Source organism: Hypanus sabinus, unplaced genomic scaffold, assembly GCF_030144855.1.
Source record: "Hypanus sabinus isolate sHypSab1 unplaced genomic scaffold, sHypSab1.hap1 scaffold_2196, whole genome shotgun sequence".
Taxonomy (NCBI): domain Eukaryota; kingdom Metazoa; phylum Chordata; class Chondrichthyes; order Myliobatiformes; family Dasyatidae; genus Hypanus; species Hypanus sabinus.
Genome location: NW_026780305.1, coordinates 27,340 through 41,925, shown reverse-complemented (window position 1 = coordinate 41,925; position 14,586 = coordinate 27,340). Strand labels below are relative to the sequence as shown.

The 14,586-nt window shown below is 54.9% G+C and overlaps 1 protein-coding gene across 2 annotated transcripts in view; it reads left to right on the top strand.

The window, feature by feature from the left end:
- The first annotated feature begins 6,717 nt into the window (after positions 1-6,717).
- LOC132387766 (sorting nexin-15-like) overlaps positions 6,718-14,586 on the top strand; it is a 29,136-nt gene continuing 21,267 nt past the window's right edge. For both annotated transcript variants that reach the window (XM_059960127.1, XM_059960126.1), the window contains exon 1: positions 6,718-6,845. In XM_059960127.1, coding sequence (XP_059816110.1) covers positions 6,747-6,845 — 99 coding nt within the window. In that variant the 5' untranslated portion in view covers positions 6,718-6,746. The remainder of the gene's footprint in view (positions 6,846-14,586) is intronic.

The following is a 14,586-nucleotide window of genomic DNA, read 5'->3' as shown; positions in this document are numbered from 1 at the left end:
GGGTCTTCAAATAGATGACGACTACTTAGTGAACATGTTGGGCGTTTCCAGCCTACACTGCCTCCTTGGATTAAAAAGTTGCATCACTCCATAAAACATCCCCAGCGAAAGGAATTTGCTCTTCTCATGCAGTCTGAATTCTGGTCTTCAGACAGACAATTGCTCTCTGCTGCCATCAGGCTCTCTCCATTGCTTGGCACGCGGTCTCCCCTTGTCCTTGAGTCCAGAATCTCGCTGCAGACCTAGTCTTCACAGAGGACTGCGGAGCATGCAGAAAATCCTCTTGCACTCTCTGAGGGGCACAACACAACACAGGTCTTGTCCGGCAGGGGAAGGGAACCAGGGTGACAGATTTCATCTAGAAATTTCTAGATGTACTGTGGAGAGCATTCTGACATCACTGTCTGGTGTGGGGAGGGGGAAGCCACGAAACGGCATCAAAATAAGCGGCAGGAAGTTTTGAACTCAGTCAGCTCCATCATGGGTACTAACCTCCACAGCATCGAGGACATCTTCAAAAGGAGATGCTTCTAAAAGGCACCATCCATCACCCTCTTCTCACTGCTACCATCAGGGAGGAGGTACAGGAGCCTGAAGACACACACTCAACGATTCAGGAACAGCTTCTTCCCCTCCGCCATCAGGGAGGAGGTACAGGAGCCTGAAGACACACAATCAGAGATTCAGGAACAGCTTCTTCCCCTCTGCCATCAGGGAGGAGGTACAGGAGCCTAAAGACACACACTCAGCGATTCAGGAACAGCTTCTTCCCCTCTGCCATCAAGGAGGAGGTACAGGAGCCTGAAGACACACACACTCAGCGATTCAGGAACAGCTTCTTCCCCTCTGCCATCAGGGAGGAGGTACAGGAGCCTGAAGACACACACTCAGCGATTCAGGAACAGCTTCTTCCCCTCTGCCATCAGGGAGGAGGTACAGGAGCCTGAAGACACACACTCAACGATTCAGGAACAGCTTCTTCCCCTCTGCCATCAGGGAGGAGGTACAGGAGCCTGAAGACACACACTCAACGATTCAGGAACAGCTTCTCCCCCTCTGCCATCAGGGAGGAGGTACAGGAGCCTGAAGACACACAATCAGAGATTCAGGAACAGCTTCTTCCCCTCCGCCATCAGGGAGGGGGTACAGGAGCCTGAAGACACACATTCAACGATTCAGGAACAGCTTCTTCCCCTCCGCCGTCAGGGAGGAGGTTCAGGAGCCTGAAGACACACATTCAACGATTCAGGAACAGCTTCTTCCCCTCCGCCGTCAGGGAGGAGGTACAGGAGCCTGAAGACACACATTCAACGATTCAGGAACAGCTTCTTCCACTCTGCCATCAGGGACGGGGTACAGGAGCCTGAAGACACACACTCAGTGATTCAGGAACAGCTTCTTCCCCTCTGCCATCAGGGAGGAGGTACAGGAGCCTGAAGACACACATTCAATGATTCAGGAACAGCTTCTTCCCCTCTGCCGTCAGGGAGGAGGTACAGGAGCCTGAAGACACACACTCAACGATTCAGGAACAGCTTCTTCCCCTCTGCCGTCAGGGAGGAGGTACAGGAGCCTGAAGACACACACTCAAAGATTCAGGAACAGCTTCTCCCCCTCTGCCATCAGGGAGGAGGTACAGGAGCCTAAAGACACATACTCAACGATTCAGGAACAGCTTCTTCCCCTCTGCCATCAGATTTCTGAATGGACATTGAACCCACGAACACTAACACAGTACTTTTTTTCTCTTTTTGTTCTATTTATTTAACTTGTTAAATATGTGCTTTCAATAAATCAGAGTTTTAAAAAAATTATTATTTATTGCTTGGTACTGGTGCCATATAGCAAATTTAGCGATGTCTTTCAGTGATATTGATCCTGGTTCTGACATCAGAAAGTGGAGAGACAGAAGGGCTTTGGTCTGAAACGTAAACAATGTTCTTTTCCTCCGACGCTGCCTGGCCTGCTGATCCTGTGTGCTGTTTGTTAAGGGCCAGTAAAATCAGGCAGGAGCAACATCATAGAAACAACAGGACAGAGAGTTTGAAGTGTGAGTATTATGGGTAAGGGTGATGAACTTGGAGCGCGGATCAGTACAGGGAACTATGATGATGTGGCCATTACAGAGACGTGGTTGAAAGGGGGACAGGAATGGGTGCTTCATGTCATACGGTTTCAAGATTTCATTGTTTTAGAAAAGATGGGTGGGGGTAAGAGAGGTGAGAGGATTGCACTAATAATCAGAATCAGGTTTATTATCACCGGCATGTGTCGTGAAATTTGTTAGCAGCAGCAGTTCAATGCAATACATAATATAGAAGAAAAAATAATAAGTAAATCAATTACAGTACATGTATATCAAATAGATTAAAAATTGTGCCAAAAACAGAATTAATATATATTAAAAAGTTAGGTAGTGTCCAAGTGTTCAATGTCCATTTAGGAATCAGATGGCAGAGGGGAAGAAGCTATTCCTGAATCACTGAGTGTGTGTCTTCAGGCTCCTGTACCTCCTCCCTGATGGCAGAGGGGAAGAAGCTGTTCCTGAATCGTTGAGTGTGTGCCTTCAGGCTCCTGTACCTCCTCCCTGATGGCAGAGGGGAAGAAGCTGTTCCTGAATCGTTGAGTGTGTGTCTTCAGGCTCCTGTACCTCCTCCCTGATGGTAACAGTGAGAAAAGGACATGCCCTGGGTGCTGGAGGTGTTTAATAATGGACACTGCCTTTCTGAGACACCGCTCCCTGAAGATGTCCTGGGTACTTTGTAGGCTAGTGCCCAAGATGGAGCTGACTAGATTTACAAACCCTCTGCAGCTTCTTTCGGTCCCGTGCAGTAGCCCCTCCATACCAGACAGTGATGCAGCCTGTCAGAATGCAGTAGCCCCTCCGTACCAGACAGTGATGCAGTCTGTCAGAATGCAGTAGCCCCTCCGTACCAGACAGTGATGCAGCCTGTCAGAATGCATTAGCCCCTCCATACCAGACAGTGATGCAGCCTGTCAGAATGCAGTAGCCCCTCCATACCAGACAGTGATGCAGCCTGTCAGAATGCAGTAGCCCCTCCATACCAGACAGTGATGCAGTCTGTCAGAATGCAGTAGCCCCTCCGTACCAGACAGTGATGCAGCCTGTCAGAATGCATTAGCCCCTCCATACCAGACAGTGATGCAGCCTGTCAGAATGCAGTAGCCCCTCCATACCAGACAGTGATGCAGCCTGTCAGAATGCAGTAGCCCCTCCATACCAGACAGTGATGCAGTCTGTCAGAATGCAGTAGCCCCTCCGTACCAGACAGTGATGCAGCCTGTCAGAATGCATTAGCCCCTCCATACCAGACAGTGATGCAGCCTGTCAGAATGCAGTAGCCCCTCCATACCAGACAGTGAAGCAGCCTGTCAGAATGCAGTAGCCCCTCCATACCAGACAGTGAAGCAGCCTGTCAGAATGCAGTAGCCCCTCCATACCAGACAGCGATGCAGTCTGTCAGAATGCAGTAGCCCCTCCGTACCAGACAGTGATGCAGCCTGTCAGAATGCATTAGCCCCTCCATACCAGACAGTGATGCAGCCTGTCAGAATGCAGTAGCCCCTCCGTACCAGACAGTGAAGCAGCCTGTCAGAATGCAGTAGCCCCTCCATACCAGACAGTGACGCAGCCTGTCAGAATGGTCACCACGGTACAACTCTAGAAATTTTTGAGTGTATTTGTTGACATGCCAAATCTCTTCAAACTCCTAATGAAGTATAGCTGCTGTCTTGCCTTCTTTATAACTACATCGATATGTTGGGACCAGGTTAGATCCTCAGAGATACAGACACCCATGGACTTGCTGCACTCAGAGGGGGCATAAAGGAGGGCTTGTCCACTGAGTCTGTATGGGTGGAATCGTAAAATAGGAAGGGTGAAATCACTCTGATACTAGAGGGTACAATCATCACAATGATAGTTTCGCGCTCCCTGAAGTACAAATTGAAGTAAATATAATAAAAATTTAAATTATAAATCATAATTAGAAAATAGAAAAGGGAAAGTAAGGTAGTGCAAGTCAGGTCCGGATACTTGGAAGGGTACGGCCCAGATCCGGGTCAGGATCCATTCAGCAGTCTTATCACAGTTGGAAAGAAGCTGTTCCCAAATCTGGCCGTACCAATCTTCAAGCTCCTGAACCTTCTCCCAGAGGGAAGTGGGACAAAAAGTGTGTTGGCTGGGTGGGTCGTGTCCTTGATTATCCTGGCAGCTCTGCTCTGACAGCGTGCGGTGTGAAGTGAGTCCAAGGATGGAAGATTGGTTTGTGTGATGTGCTGGGCTATGTTCACGATCTTCTGCAGCTTCTTCCAGTCTTGGACAGGACAACTTCCATACCAGGTTGTGATGCACCCTAGAAGAATGCTTTCTACGGTGCACCTATAAAAATTAGTGAGAGTTTTAGGGGACAGGCCAAATTTCTTCTTCAAGAGCAAGAGTCAATGAGGGTGGGATCACCGAAGGATGGGGGGGGGGGGCATTCGCTTGGACGTAGGTGAGATCCTTAGAAAGTACTTCACATCGGTATTTACTGAGCAGAAATGCGTGAGGTCGGTGATGTGCAAGGGCATTTTGAAGTTAAAGAAGGAGAGCATCCTTCTGAGACACCTCAGAAAGGATAATTCCCTCAGGCCCTAATGGGATTTACCCCAGGTTATTGAGAGAGGCAAGAGAAGAGATTGCTGGGGCCTTGTCTCCTCTCTCGCCACAGGCCAAGTCCTGGAGGACTGTCAAATTGCTGCTGTTCCATTATACAAGGGAAACGGGGATAATCCTGGAAACGATAGAGTCTCAGGTCAGTGGTTGGGAAGTATTTTTGTTTATTCTCATTACTTACCATATATTCAGATTAAGATTCACAAAGTGCAATCATTTAACTGCAGATGGTGTACCATCTGATATTTTGCATTGTGGGTTTGTAACTGGGGGTACATTACACAGCATCCACACAAACGTGATTTCCCAGGCTGCTTACAAACACGAGCTGGCCGAGCCTGAGGGTTAAACAAACGTTTGGAAAAATGTTGTCGTCTGACTTTCTGCTGAGCAAGTCTTGGTTACTAACTTGATTGAGGGGTGGGGTGGGGGGATATAATTCCTGAGATACAGTAAGCAATACAAAGCCACACCAGCCAGTGATTTCCCACAATTTAATCCTAATTGGACAATTTACAATGACCAATTAACCTACCGACTGTTACATCTTCGGACTGTGGGAGGAGACCCAGGCAGTCACGTGGAGAACATACAAACTCCTTATGGGCAGCGGAGGGAATTGAACGTGAGTCATCGGTACCGTAAAGCCTTGTGCTAACCGCTATCCTACCGTGCTGTCCCAGCATTGAAGGTAGAGCTGTGGATGTCGTCTGTTTAAGGGCAGCTCATCCAGAAGATTAAGCTGCAAGGCGAATTGGCTGTTTGGGTTCGGGTCTGGCCTGCCCATAGCAGATCAGAGTGTGGTGGTTGAGGGTGCTTATTCCAGCTGGGGGTCTGTAATTAGTGGGACCTCTGCTGTTTGTGGTGTATACAAATGACCTGCAGATGAAAGTGTGAATGTGTAGGTTAATAAGTTTGGAGGTGATACAAAGATGAATGGGATATAGATTCATTTGAGATATGGATGGAGATGGAGTCTAACCCTGCTACGTGTGGTGCTGCACCTTGGTATGTCAAATGAGAGCTTTCAGTAGGTACATTTACTGTCACACAAATGTATACAATAAACTTCCTGAAATTGCTGAGCAAAGGCTCCAATTTCATAGCCCCTGAGAGTGGCTATGCAGTTTGATAGGGTGGTGATGCCGGCATGTGGAATTGGTCAAGGAACAGAGTTCAGAAGTCAGGATGTTTCAGTTTCATATGGTTAGGCACCACGGCGTACATTTCTGGTCGCCCCACTACAGGAAGGATGTCGAGGCTTTGGAGCGGGGGCAGAAGAGGTTCACCAGGATGCTGCCTGGTTTAGAGGGCAAATGCTATCAGGAGAGGCCGGACAAGATGACGAGGGGCACAGACAGGGTGGAAATGTCTCATACCAGAGGGATAGGCGTTTTAACTCCTGGACTATGCTGGGAGAGGCAGATACTTTTAAGAGACATTTTAGACTGGCACAGTCCGGGCACAAAGGATGAGGTCAGCTGGCCAGTTGTTGACCAACTCACCTCGTTCAGCTAATAGGAAGGGCATGCGCACTGCGTGCAATAGGCGGGGCAGCGGCGAGAGTCCGCGCCTGCGCATTGGGTGGGGTGGGCGGGACCAGGGTGAGTGACAGGGCCAGCGCCCTGGGTAGAATGGGCGGGGCCAGGAGCGGGTCCGCGCCTGCGCATTGGGTGGAAAGGACGGGGCTGGGGAGCGGTCTGCGCCTGCGCCCTAGCTGGAATGGGCGGAGCTGGGGAGCGATCTGCGCCTGCGCCCTGGGTGGAACAGGCGGGACCTAGCGAACCAGCGCGCTGGGTGGAAAGGACGGGGCTGGGGAGCGGTCTGCGCCTGCGCCCTGGGTGGAATGGGCGGAGCCAGGGTGAGTGACAGCGCCTGCGCACTGCGTGGAATAGGCGGGGCCGGGGAACGGAGGCTGCGCCTGCGCTCTGGGTGGAATGGGCGGGGCCGGAGAACGGGGGCCGCGCCTGCGCCCTGGGTTGAATGGGCGGGGCCGGGGAAAGGGGGGGCCGCGCCTGCGCCCTGGGTGGAATGGGCGGGGCCGCGCCTGCGCGCTGGGCAGAGGGCCATGGCCTGCCACCGGGGCCGGGCCGAGCGCTGCGAGTACCGGGTGTCGGAGCCGCGGCTGCACCCGCACGGCTTCACCGAGTACCGGGTGACGGCGCGGGTAAGCGTGGCCCCCGATCCCCCACCCTCGTCCTGCCTCTCTCACCCGCTCCCTGCTTTAACCCTGATGCTGGCCCTGCCACCCTCACCTTTGACATCTGACCCTTGTCACTCCCAGCGCTGGTGGTGGGAGCGGGGTATCTGCACCAAGAGGGCATGTGTACAAGCTGGTGGGGGGGGATCCGGTTGAAGATTCAGTGACCCAGGCTGGTCGTTGGGATTAGCATCGATTGGCTCCAGTGGCAGGGGTGTACCGGACAGAAAGGGCCCCTCCCTCCCTGCCCCTCTATCCCGGTGGTTACTGTGGGAGATTCCCTCCCTCCCTGCCCCTCTACCCCGGTGGTTACTGTGGGAGATTCCCTCCCACCCTGCCCCTCTACCCCAGTGGTTATCTGTGGGAGATTCCCATCCTCCCTGCCCCTCTACCCCGGTGGTTATCTGTGGGAGATTCCCTCCCTCCCTGCCCCTCTACCCTGGTGGTTACTGTGGGAGATTCCCTCCCTCCCTGCCCCTCTACCCCGGTGGTTATCTGTGGGAGATTCCCTCCCTCCCTGCCCCTCTATCCCGGTGGTTACTGTGGGAGATTCCCTCCCTCCCTGCCCCTCTACCCCGGTGGTTATCTGTGGGAGATTCCCTCCCTCCCTGCCCCTCTACCCCGGTGGTTACTGTGGGAGATTACCTCCCTCTACCCCGGTGGTTACTGTGGGAGATTACCTCCCTCTACCCCGGTGGTTACTGTGGGAGATTACCTCCCTCTACCCCGGTGGTTACTGTGGGAGATTCCCTCCCTCCCTGCCCCTCTACCCCAGTGGTTATCTGTGGGAGATTCCCTCCCTCCCTGCTCCTCTATCCCGGTGGTTACTGTGGGAGATTCCCTCCCTCCCTGCCCCTCTACCGCGGTGGTTATCTGTGGGAGATTCCCTCCCTCCCTGCCCCTCTACCCCGGTGGTTACTGTGGGAGATTCCCTCCCTCCCTGCCCCTCTACCCCGGTGGTTATATGTGGGAGATTCCCTCCCTCCCTGCCCCTCTACCCCGGTGGCTACCAGTGGGAGATTCCCTCCCTCCCTGCCCCTCTACCCCGGTGGTTACTGTGGGAGATTCCCTCCCTCCCTGCCCCTCTACCCCGGTGGTTACTGTGGGAGATTCCCTCCCTCCCTGCCCCTCTACCCCGGTGGTTACTGTGGGAGATTCCCTCCCTCCCTGCCCCTCTACCCCGGTGGCTACCAGTGGGAGATTCCCTCCCTCCCTGCCCCTCTACCCCGGTGGTTACTGTGGGAGATTCCCTCCCTCCCTGCCCCTCTACCCCGGTAGTTACTGTGGGAGATTCCCTCCCTCCCTGCCCCTCTACCCCGGTGGTTACTGTGGGAGATTACCTCCCTCTACCCCGGTGGTTACTGTGGGAGATTACCTCCCTCTACCCCGGTGGTTACTGTGGGAGATTACCTCCCTCTACCCCGGTGGTTACTGTGGGAGATTCCCTCCCTCCCAGCCCCTCTACCCCGGTGGTTACTGTGGGAGATTCCCTCCCTCCCTGCCCCTCTACCCCGGTGGTTACTGTGGGAGATTCCCTCCCTCCCTGCCCCTCTACCCCGGTGGTTACTGTGGGAGATTCCCTCCCTCCCTGCCCCTCTACCCCCGGTGGTTACTGTGGGAGATTACCTCCCTCTACCCCGGTGGTTACTGTGGGAGATTACCTCCCTCTACCCCGGTGGTTACTGTGGGAGATTACCTCCCTCTACCCCGGTGGTTACTGTGGGAGATTCCCTCCCTCCCTGCCCCTCTACCCCGGTGGTTACTGTGGGAGATTCCCCTCCCTCCCTGCCCCTCTACCCCGGTGGTTACTGTGGGAGATTCCCTCCCTCCCTGCCCCTCTACCCCGGTGGTTATCTGTGGGAGATTCCCTCCCTCCCTGCCCCTCTACCCCGGTGGTTACTGTGGGAGATTACCTCCCTCTACCCCGGTGGTTACTGTGGGAGATTACCTCCCTCTACCCCCGGTGGTTACTGTGGGAGATTCCCTCCCTCCCTGCCCCTCTACCCCGGTGGTTACTGTGGGAGATTCCCTCCCTCCCTGCCCCTCTACCCCGGTGGTTACTGTGGGAGATTACCTCCCTCTACCCCGGTGGTTACTGTGGGAGATTACCTCCCTCTACCCCGGTGGTTACTGTGGGAGATTCCCTCCCTCCCTGCCCCTCTACCCCGGTGGTTACTGTGGGAGATTCCCTCCCTCCCTGCCCCTCTACCCCGGTGGTTACTGTGGGAGATTCCCTCCCTCCCTGCCCCTCTACCCCCGGTGGTTACTGTGGGAGATTCCCTCCCTCCCTGCCCCTCTATCCCGGTGGTTACTGTGGGAGATATTCTCCCTCCCTGCCCCTCTACCCCAGTGGTTATCTGTGGGAGATTCCCCTCCCTCCCTGCCCCTCTATCCCGGTGGTTACTGTGGGAGATTCCCTCCCTCCCTGCCCCTCTACCCCGGTGGTTATCTGTGGGAGATTCCCTCCCTCCCTGCTCCTCTATCCCGGTGGTTACTGTGGGAGATTCCCTCCCTCCCTGCCCCTCTACCCCCGGTGGTTATATGTGGGAGATTCCCTCCCTCCCTGCCCCTCTACCCCGGTGGTTATATGTGGGAGATTCCCTCCCTCCCTGCCCCTCTACCCCGGTGGTTATATGTGGGAGATTCCCTCCCTCCCTGCCCCTCTACCCCGGTGGTTATATGTGGGAGATTCCCTCCCTCCCTGCCCCTCTACCCCGGTGGTTATATGTGGGAGATTCCCTCCCTCCCTGCCCCTCTACCCCGGTGGTTATATGTGGGAGATTCCCTCTCTCCCTGCCCCTCTACCCCGGTGGCTACCAGTGGGAGATTCCCTCCCTCCCTGCCCCTCTACCCCGGTGGTTACTGTGGGAGATTCCCTCCCTCCCTGCCCCTCTACCCCGGTGGTTACTGTGGGAGATTCCCTCCCTCCCTGCCCCTCTACCCCGGTGGTAATCTGTGGGAGATTCCCTCCCTCCCTGCCCCTCTACCCCGGTGGTTATCTGTGGGAGATTGCCTCCCTCCCTGCCCCTCTACCCCGGTGGTTACTGTAGGAGATTCCCTCCCTCCCTGCCCCTCTACCCCGGTGGTTATCTGTGGGAGATTCCCTCCCTCCCTGCCCCTCTACCCCGGTGGTTATCTGTGGGAGATTCCCTCCCTCCCTGCCCCTCTACCCCGGTGGTTATCTGTGGGAGATTCCCTCCCTCCCTGCCCCTCTACCCCGGTGGTTATCTGTGGGAGATTCCCTCCCTCCCTGACCCTCTACCCCGGTGGTTACTGTGGGAGATATTCTCCCTCCCTGCCCCTCTACCCCGGTGGTTACTGTGGGAGATTCCCATCCTCCCTGCCCCTCTACCCTGGTGGTTACTGTGGGAGATTCCCATCCTCCCTGCCCCTATAACCTGGTGGTTACTGTGGGAGATTCCCTCCCTCCCTGCCCCTCTACCCCGGTGGTTATCTGTGGGAGATTCCCATCCTCCCTGCCCCTCTACCCTGGTGGTTACTGTGGGAGATTCCCATCCTCCCTGCCCCTATAACCTGGTGGTTACTGTGGGAGATTCCCTCCCTCCCTGCCCCTCTACCCCGGTGGTTATCTGTGGGAGATTCCCTCCCACCCTGCCCCTCTACCCCAGTGGTTATCTGTGGGAGATTCCCTCCCTCCCTGCCCCTCTACCCCGGTGGTTACTGTGGGAGATATTCTCCCTCCCTGCCCCTCTACCCCGGTGGTTACTGTGGGAGATTCCCTCCCTCCCTGCCCCTCTACCCCGGTGGTTACTGTGGGAGATTACCTCCCTCCCTGCCCCTCTACCCCGGTGGTTACTGTGGGAGATTACCTCCCTCTACCCCGGTGGTTACTGTGGGAGATTCCCTCCCTCCCTGCCCCTCTACCCCGGTGGTTACTGTGGGAGATTCCCTCCCTCCCTGCCCCTCTACCCCGGTGGTTACTGTGGGAGATTCCCTCCCTCCCTGCCCCTCTACCCCGGTGGTTACTGTGGGAGATTCCCTCCCTCCCTGCCCCTCTATCCCGGTGGTTACTGTGGGAGATATTCTCCCTCCCTGCCCCTCTACCCCAGTGGTTATCTGTGGGAGATTCCCTCCCTCCCTGCCCCTCTATCCCGGTGGTTACTGTGGGAGATTCCCTCCCTCCCTGCCCCTCTACCCCGGTGGTTATCTGTGGGAGATTCCCTCCCACCCTGCCCCTCTACCCCAGTGGTTATCTGTGGGAGATTCCCTCCCTCCCTGCCCCTCTACCCCGGTGGTTACTGTGGGAGATATTCTCCCTCCCTGCCCCTCTACCCCGGTGGTTACTGTGGGAGATTCCCATCCTCCCTGCCCCTCTACCCTGGTGGTTACTGTGGGAGATTCCCATCCTCCCTGCCCCTATAACCTGGTGGTTACTGTGGGAGATTCCCTCCCTCCCTGCCCCTCTACCCCGGTGGTTATCTGTGGGAGATTCTCTCCCACCCTGCCCCTCTACCCCAGTGGTTATCTGTGGGAGATTCCCTCCCTCCCTGCCCCTCTACCCCGGTGGTTACTGTGGGAGATATTCTCCCTCCCTGCCCCTCTACCCCGGTGGTTATCTGTGGGAGATTCCCTCCCTCCCTGCCCCTCTACCCCGGTGGTTACTGTGGGAGATTCCCTCCCTCCCTGCCCCTCTTCCCCGGTGGTTATCTGTGGGAGATTCCCTCCCTCCCTGCCCCTCTACCCCGGTGGTTATCTGTGGGAGATTCCCTCCCTCCCTGCCCCTCTACCCCGGTGGTTACTGTGGGAGATTCCCTCCCTCCCTGCCCCTCTACCCCGGTGGTTACTGTGGGAGATTCCCTCCCTCCCTGCCCCTCTACCCCGGTGGTTACTGTGGGAGATATTCTCCCTCCCTGCCCCTCTACCCCGGTGGTTACTGTGGGAGATTCCCATCCTCCCTGCCCCTCTACCCTGGTGGTTACTGTGGGAGATTCCCATCCTCCCTGCCCCTATAACCTGGTGGTTACTGTGGGAGATTCCCTCCCTCCCTGCCCCTCTACCCTGGTGGTTATCTGTGGGAGATTCCCTCCCACCCTGCCCCTCTACCCCAGTGGTTATCTGTGGGAGATTCCCTCCCTCCCTGCCCCTCTACCCCGGTGGTTACTGTGGGAGATATTCTCCCTCCCTGCCCCTCTACCCCGGTGGTTATCTGTGGGAGATTCCCTCCCCTCCTGCCCCTCTACCCCGGTGGTTACTGTGGGAGATTCCCTCCCTCCCTGCCCCTCTTCCCCGGTGGTTATCTGTGGGAGATTCCCTCCCTCCCTGCCCCTCTACCCCGGTGGTTATCTGTGGGAGATTCCCTCCCTCCCTGCCCCTCTACCCCGGTGGTTATCTGTGGGAGATTCCCTCCCTCCCTGCCCCTCTACCCCGGTGATTATCTGGGGGAGATTCCCTCCCTCCCTTTTCCGCTCCTCCTCCCTGCTGCCTTCACTCCGGCTCCTAGCCCCTTTCATCCTCTGCCTTTCTTCTTCAAAGCTGAATGTAAATTTGTTATCGAAGTATGTAAATGTCACCATGTACAACCCTGAGATTAATTTTCTTGTGGGCATACTCAGTGATTCTAACACAGTTGGATAGATTGTGGGATAACTTCACTCGTCTCATTGTTGTAATGTTTCCCCAACTGATGGACTCACTTTCATCTCATGTTCTTGATGTTTATTTATTATTGTTGGTATTTCTTTCTTTTCGTGGTTGTACACTTTGTTGTCTTCTGCACACTGGTTGAATGCCCAAGTTGGTGCGATCTTTCGTTACTGTGAAACTCTCCGTGCCGCAGGCAACGTCCCTGATTTGTAATTCCCAGTGTCTCGAGTCTGAAACCTGCTGGATGGTAGGGTTGGGTTAGCGGACTGGGTCTCCTGGTTAGCCTGGTCCAGGAGCAGGATCGGCAGTGTGGCATGGGACTGGAATGACATCACTGAGCGGTCACCGGTTCTCTTGGCTTAGTTCAGCACGGGAACAGGCCCTTCGGCCTGCAAGGTCTGTGCTGGCCCTCTGTGCGCATGTGGTCTGTGTCTCTCCATTCCCTGCCTGTTTACATCCTTCTCAACCGTTGCCATCGCGGAGCACAGAAGCAGGCCTTTCACTCCGTGAAATCCATGCTGACCCTGTCCTGCCTCGTCCCATCGACTTGCAGCCAGACTATATCCCTCTGCGATGTACCCTCGAGTTCTAGTCTCACCCAGCCGGAGGGGGAATATGGCATTCACCCTGTTTATACCCTTTTAGTCCTGTGCAAAATTCTCAAGCGGATACATACAGTCAGGGAGCCTTAGACTTTTACACAGTACTGTAGTAATTTTACGTATCGCACTGTACTGCTGTCACAAAAAAAAACACATTTCCTGACGTGTGTGAGTAATGATAAACCTGATTCTGATCTGGGTCTCTATTGTGGACTGAGAGTGGGAAGGGGGCAGGGAGAGGGGAATCATGGTTGGGAAAAGGGGAAGGGAGAGAGGAGGGAGTGGGAAGCACCAGAGAGACATTCTGTAATGATCAATAAACCAATTGTTTGGAATCAAATGACCTTGCCTGGTGTCTCAGGGCTGGGTGTGTCTGAACCCGCCTCTGACACTCCTTCTCTGCCCCTGTCCCACACCCCTCCCGCGGCGCTCCACCCTCACCATTCCCAACACCCTTTGCTCCCGCCAGATTTACAAACTCGCTCTCCGCTCCATGTTGACAAATACAGTACATATATAGTTTGTGTGACTGTCTGTTTACCTGCAGTGCACCCTGGCTACTGTATATAGACATAGCTCGGGTGCCTGAGACTTTTGCACGGTACTGTAGTAATTTTATGTATCGCGCTGTTCTGCTGTCTCAAAAAAAAACAGATTTCATGACATGAGTAGGGGAGATTCAAACAAGAGGACATAAGTTGAGAGTTAAGGGGCAGAAGTTTAAGGGTAACACGAGGGGCAATTTCTTGACTCAGAGAGTGGTAGCTGTGTGGAACGAGCTTCCAGTAGAAGTGGTAGAGGCAGGTTCGGTATTGTCATTTAAAGTAAAATTGGATAGGTATATGGACGGGAAAGGAATGGAGGATTATGGGCTGAGTGCAGGCCGGTGGGACTAGGTGAAAGTAAGCGTTCGGCATGGACTAGAAGGGCCGAGATGGCCTGTTTCCATGCTGTAGTTGTTATATGGTTATATGCGAGTGATGATAAACCTGATTCTGATCTGGGTCTCTATTGTGGACTGAGAGTGGGAAGGGGGCAGGGAGAGGGGAATCATGGTTGGGAAAAGGGGAAGGGAGTGAGGAGGGAGCGGGAAGCACCAGAGAGACATTCTGTAATGATCAATAAACCAATTGTTTGGAGTCAGATGACCTTGCTTGGTGTCTGCACCTGCACCACCCTCCCTCCCCACCCCAGCACTCCTCGGCCACTCTGTGGTCAGTGAACGGGAGGGCATTAGAAGTGCGGTGGAACAAAAGGATTTGAGATTACAGAGCCGTGCTTCACTGAACCGTGTCTACGCCCACCTGCACAAACCGGCGAGCACTGTGAGGGTCATGTTTTTTGACTTCTCCAGTGCGTTCAACACCATCCGCCCTGCTCTGCTGGGTGAGAAGCTGACAGTGATGCAGATGGATGCTTCCCTGGTGTCATGGATTATTGATTACCTGACTGACCGACCACAGTACGTGCGCTTGCAACACAGTGTGTCAGACAGAGTGGTC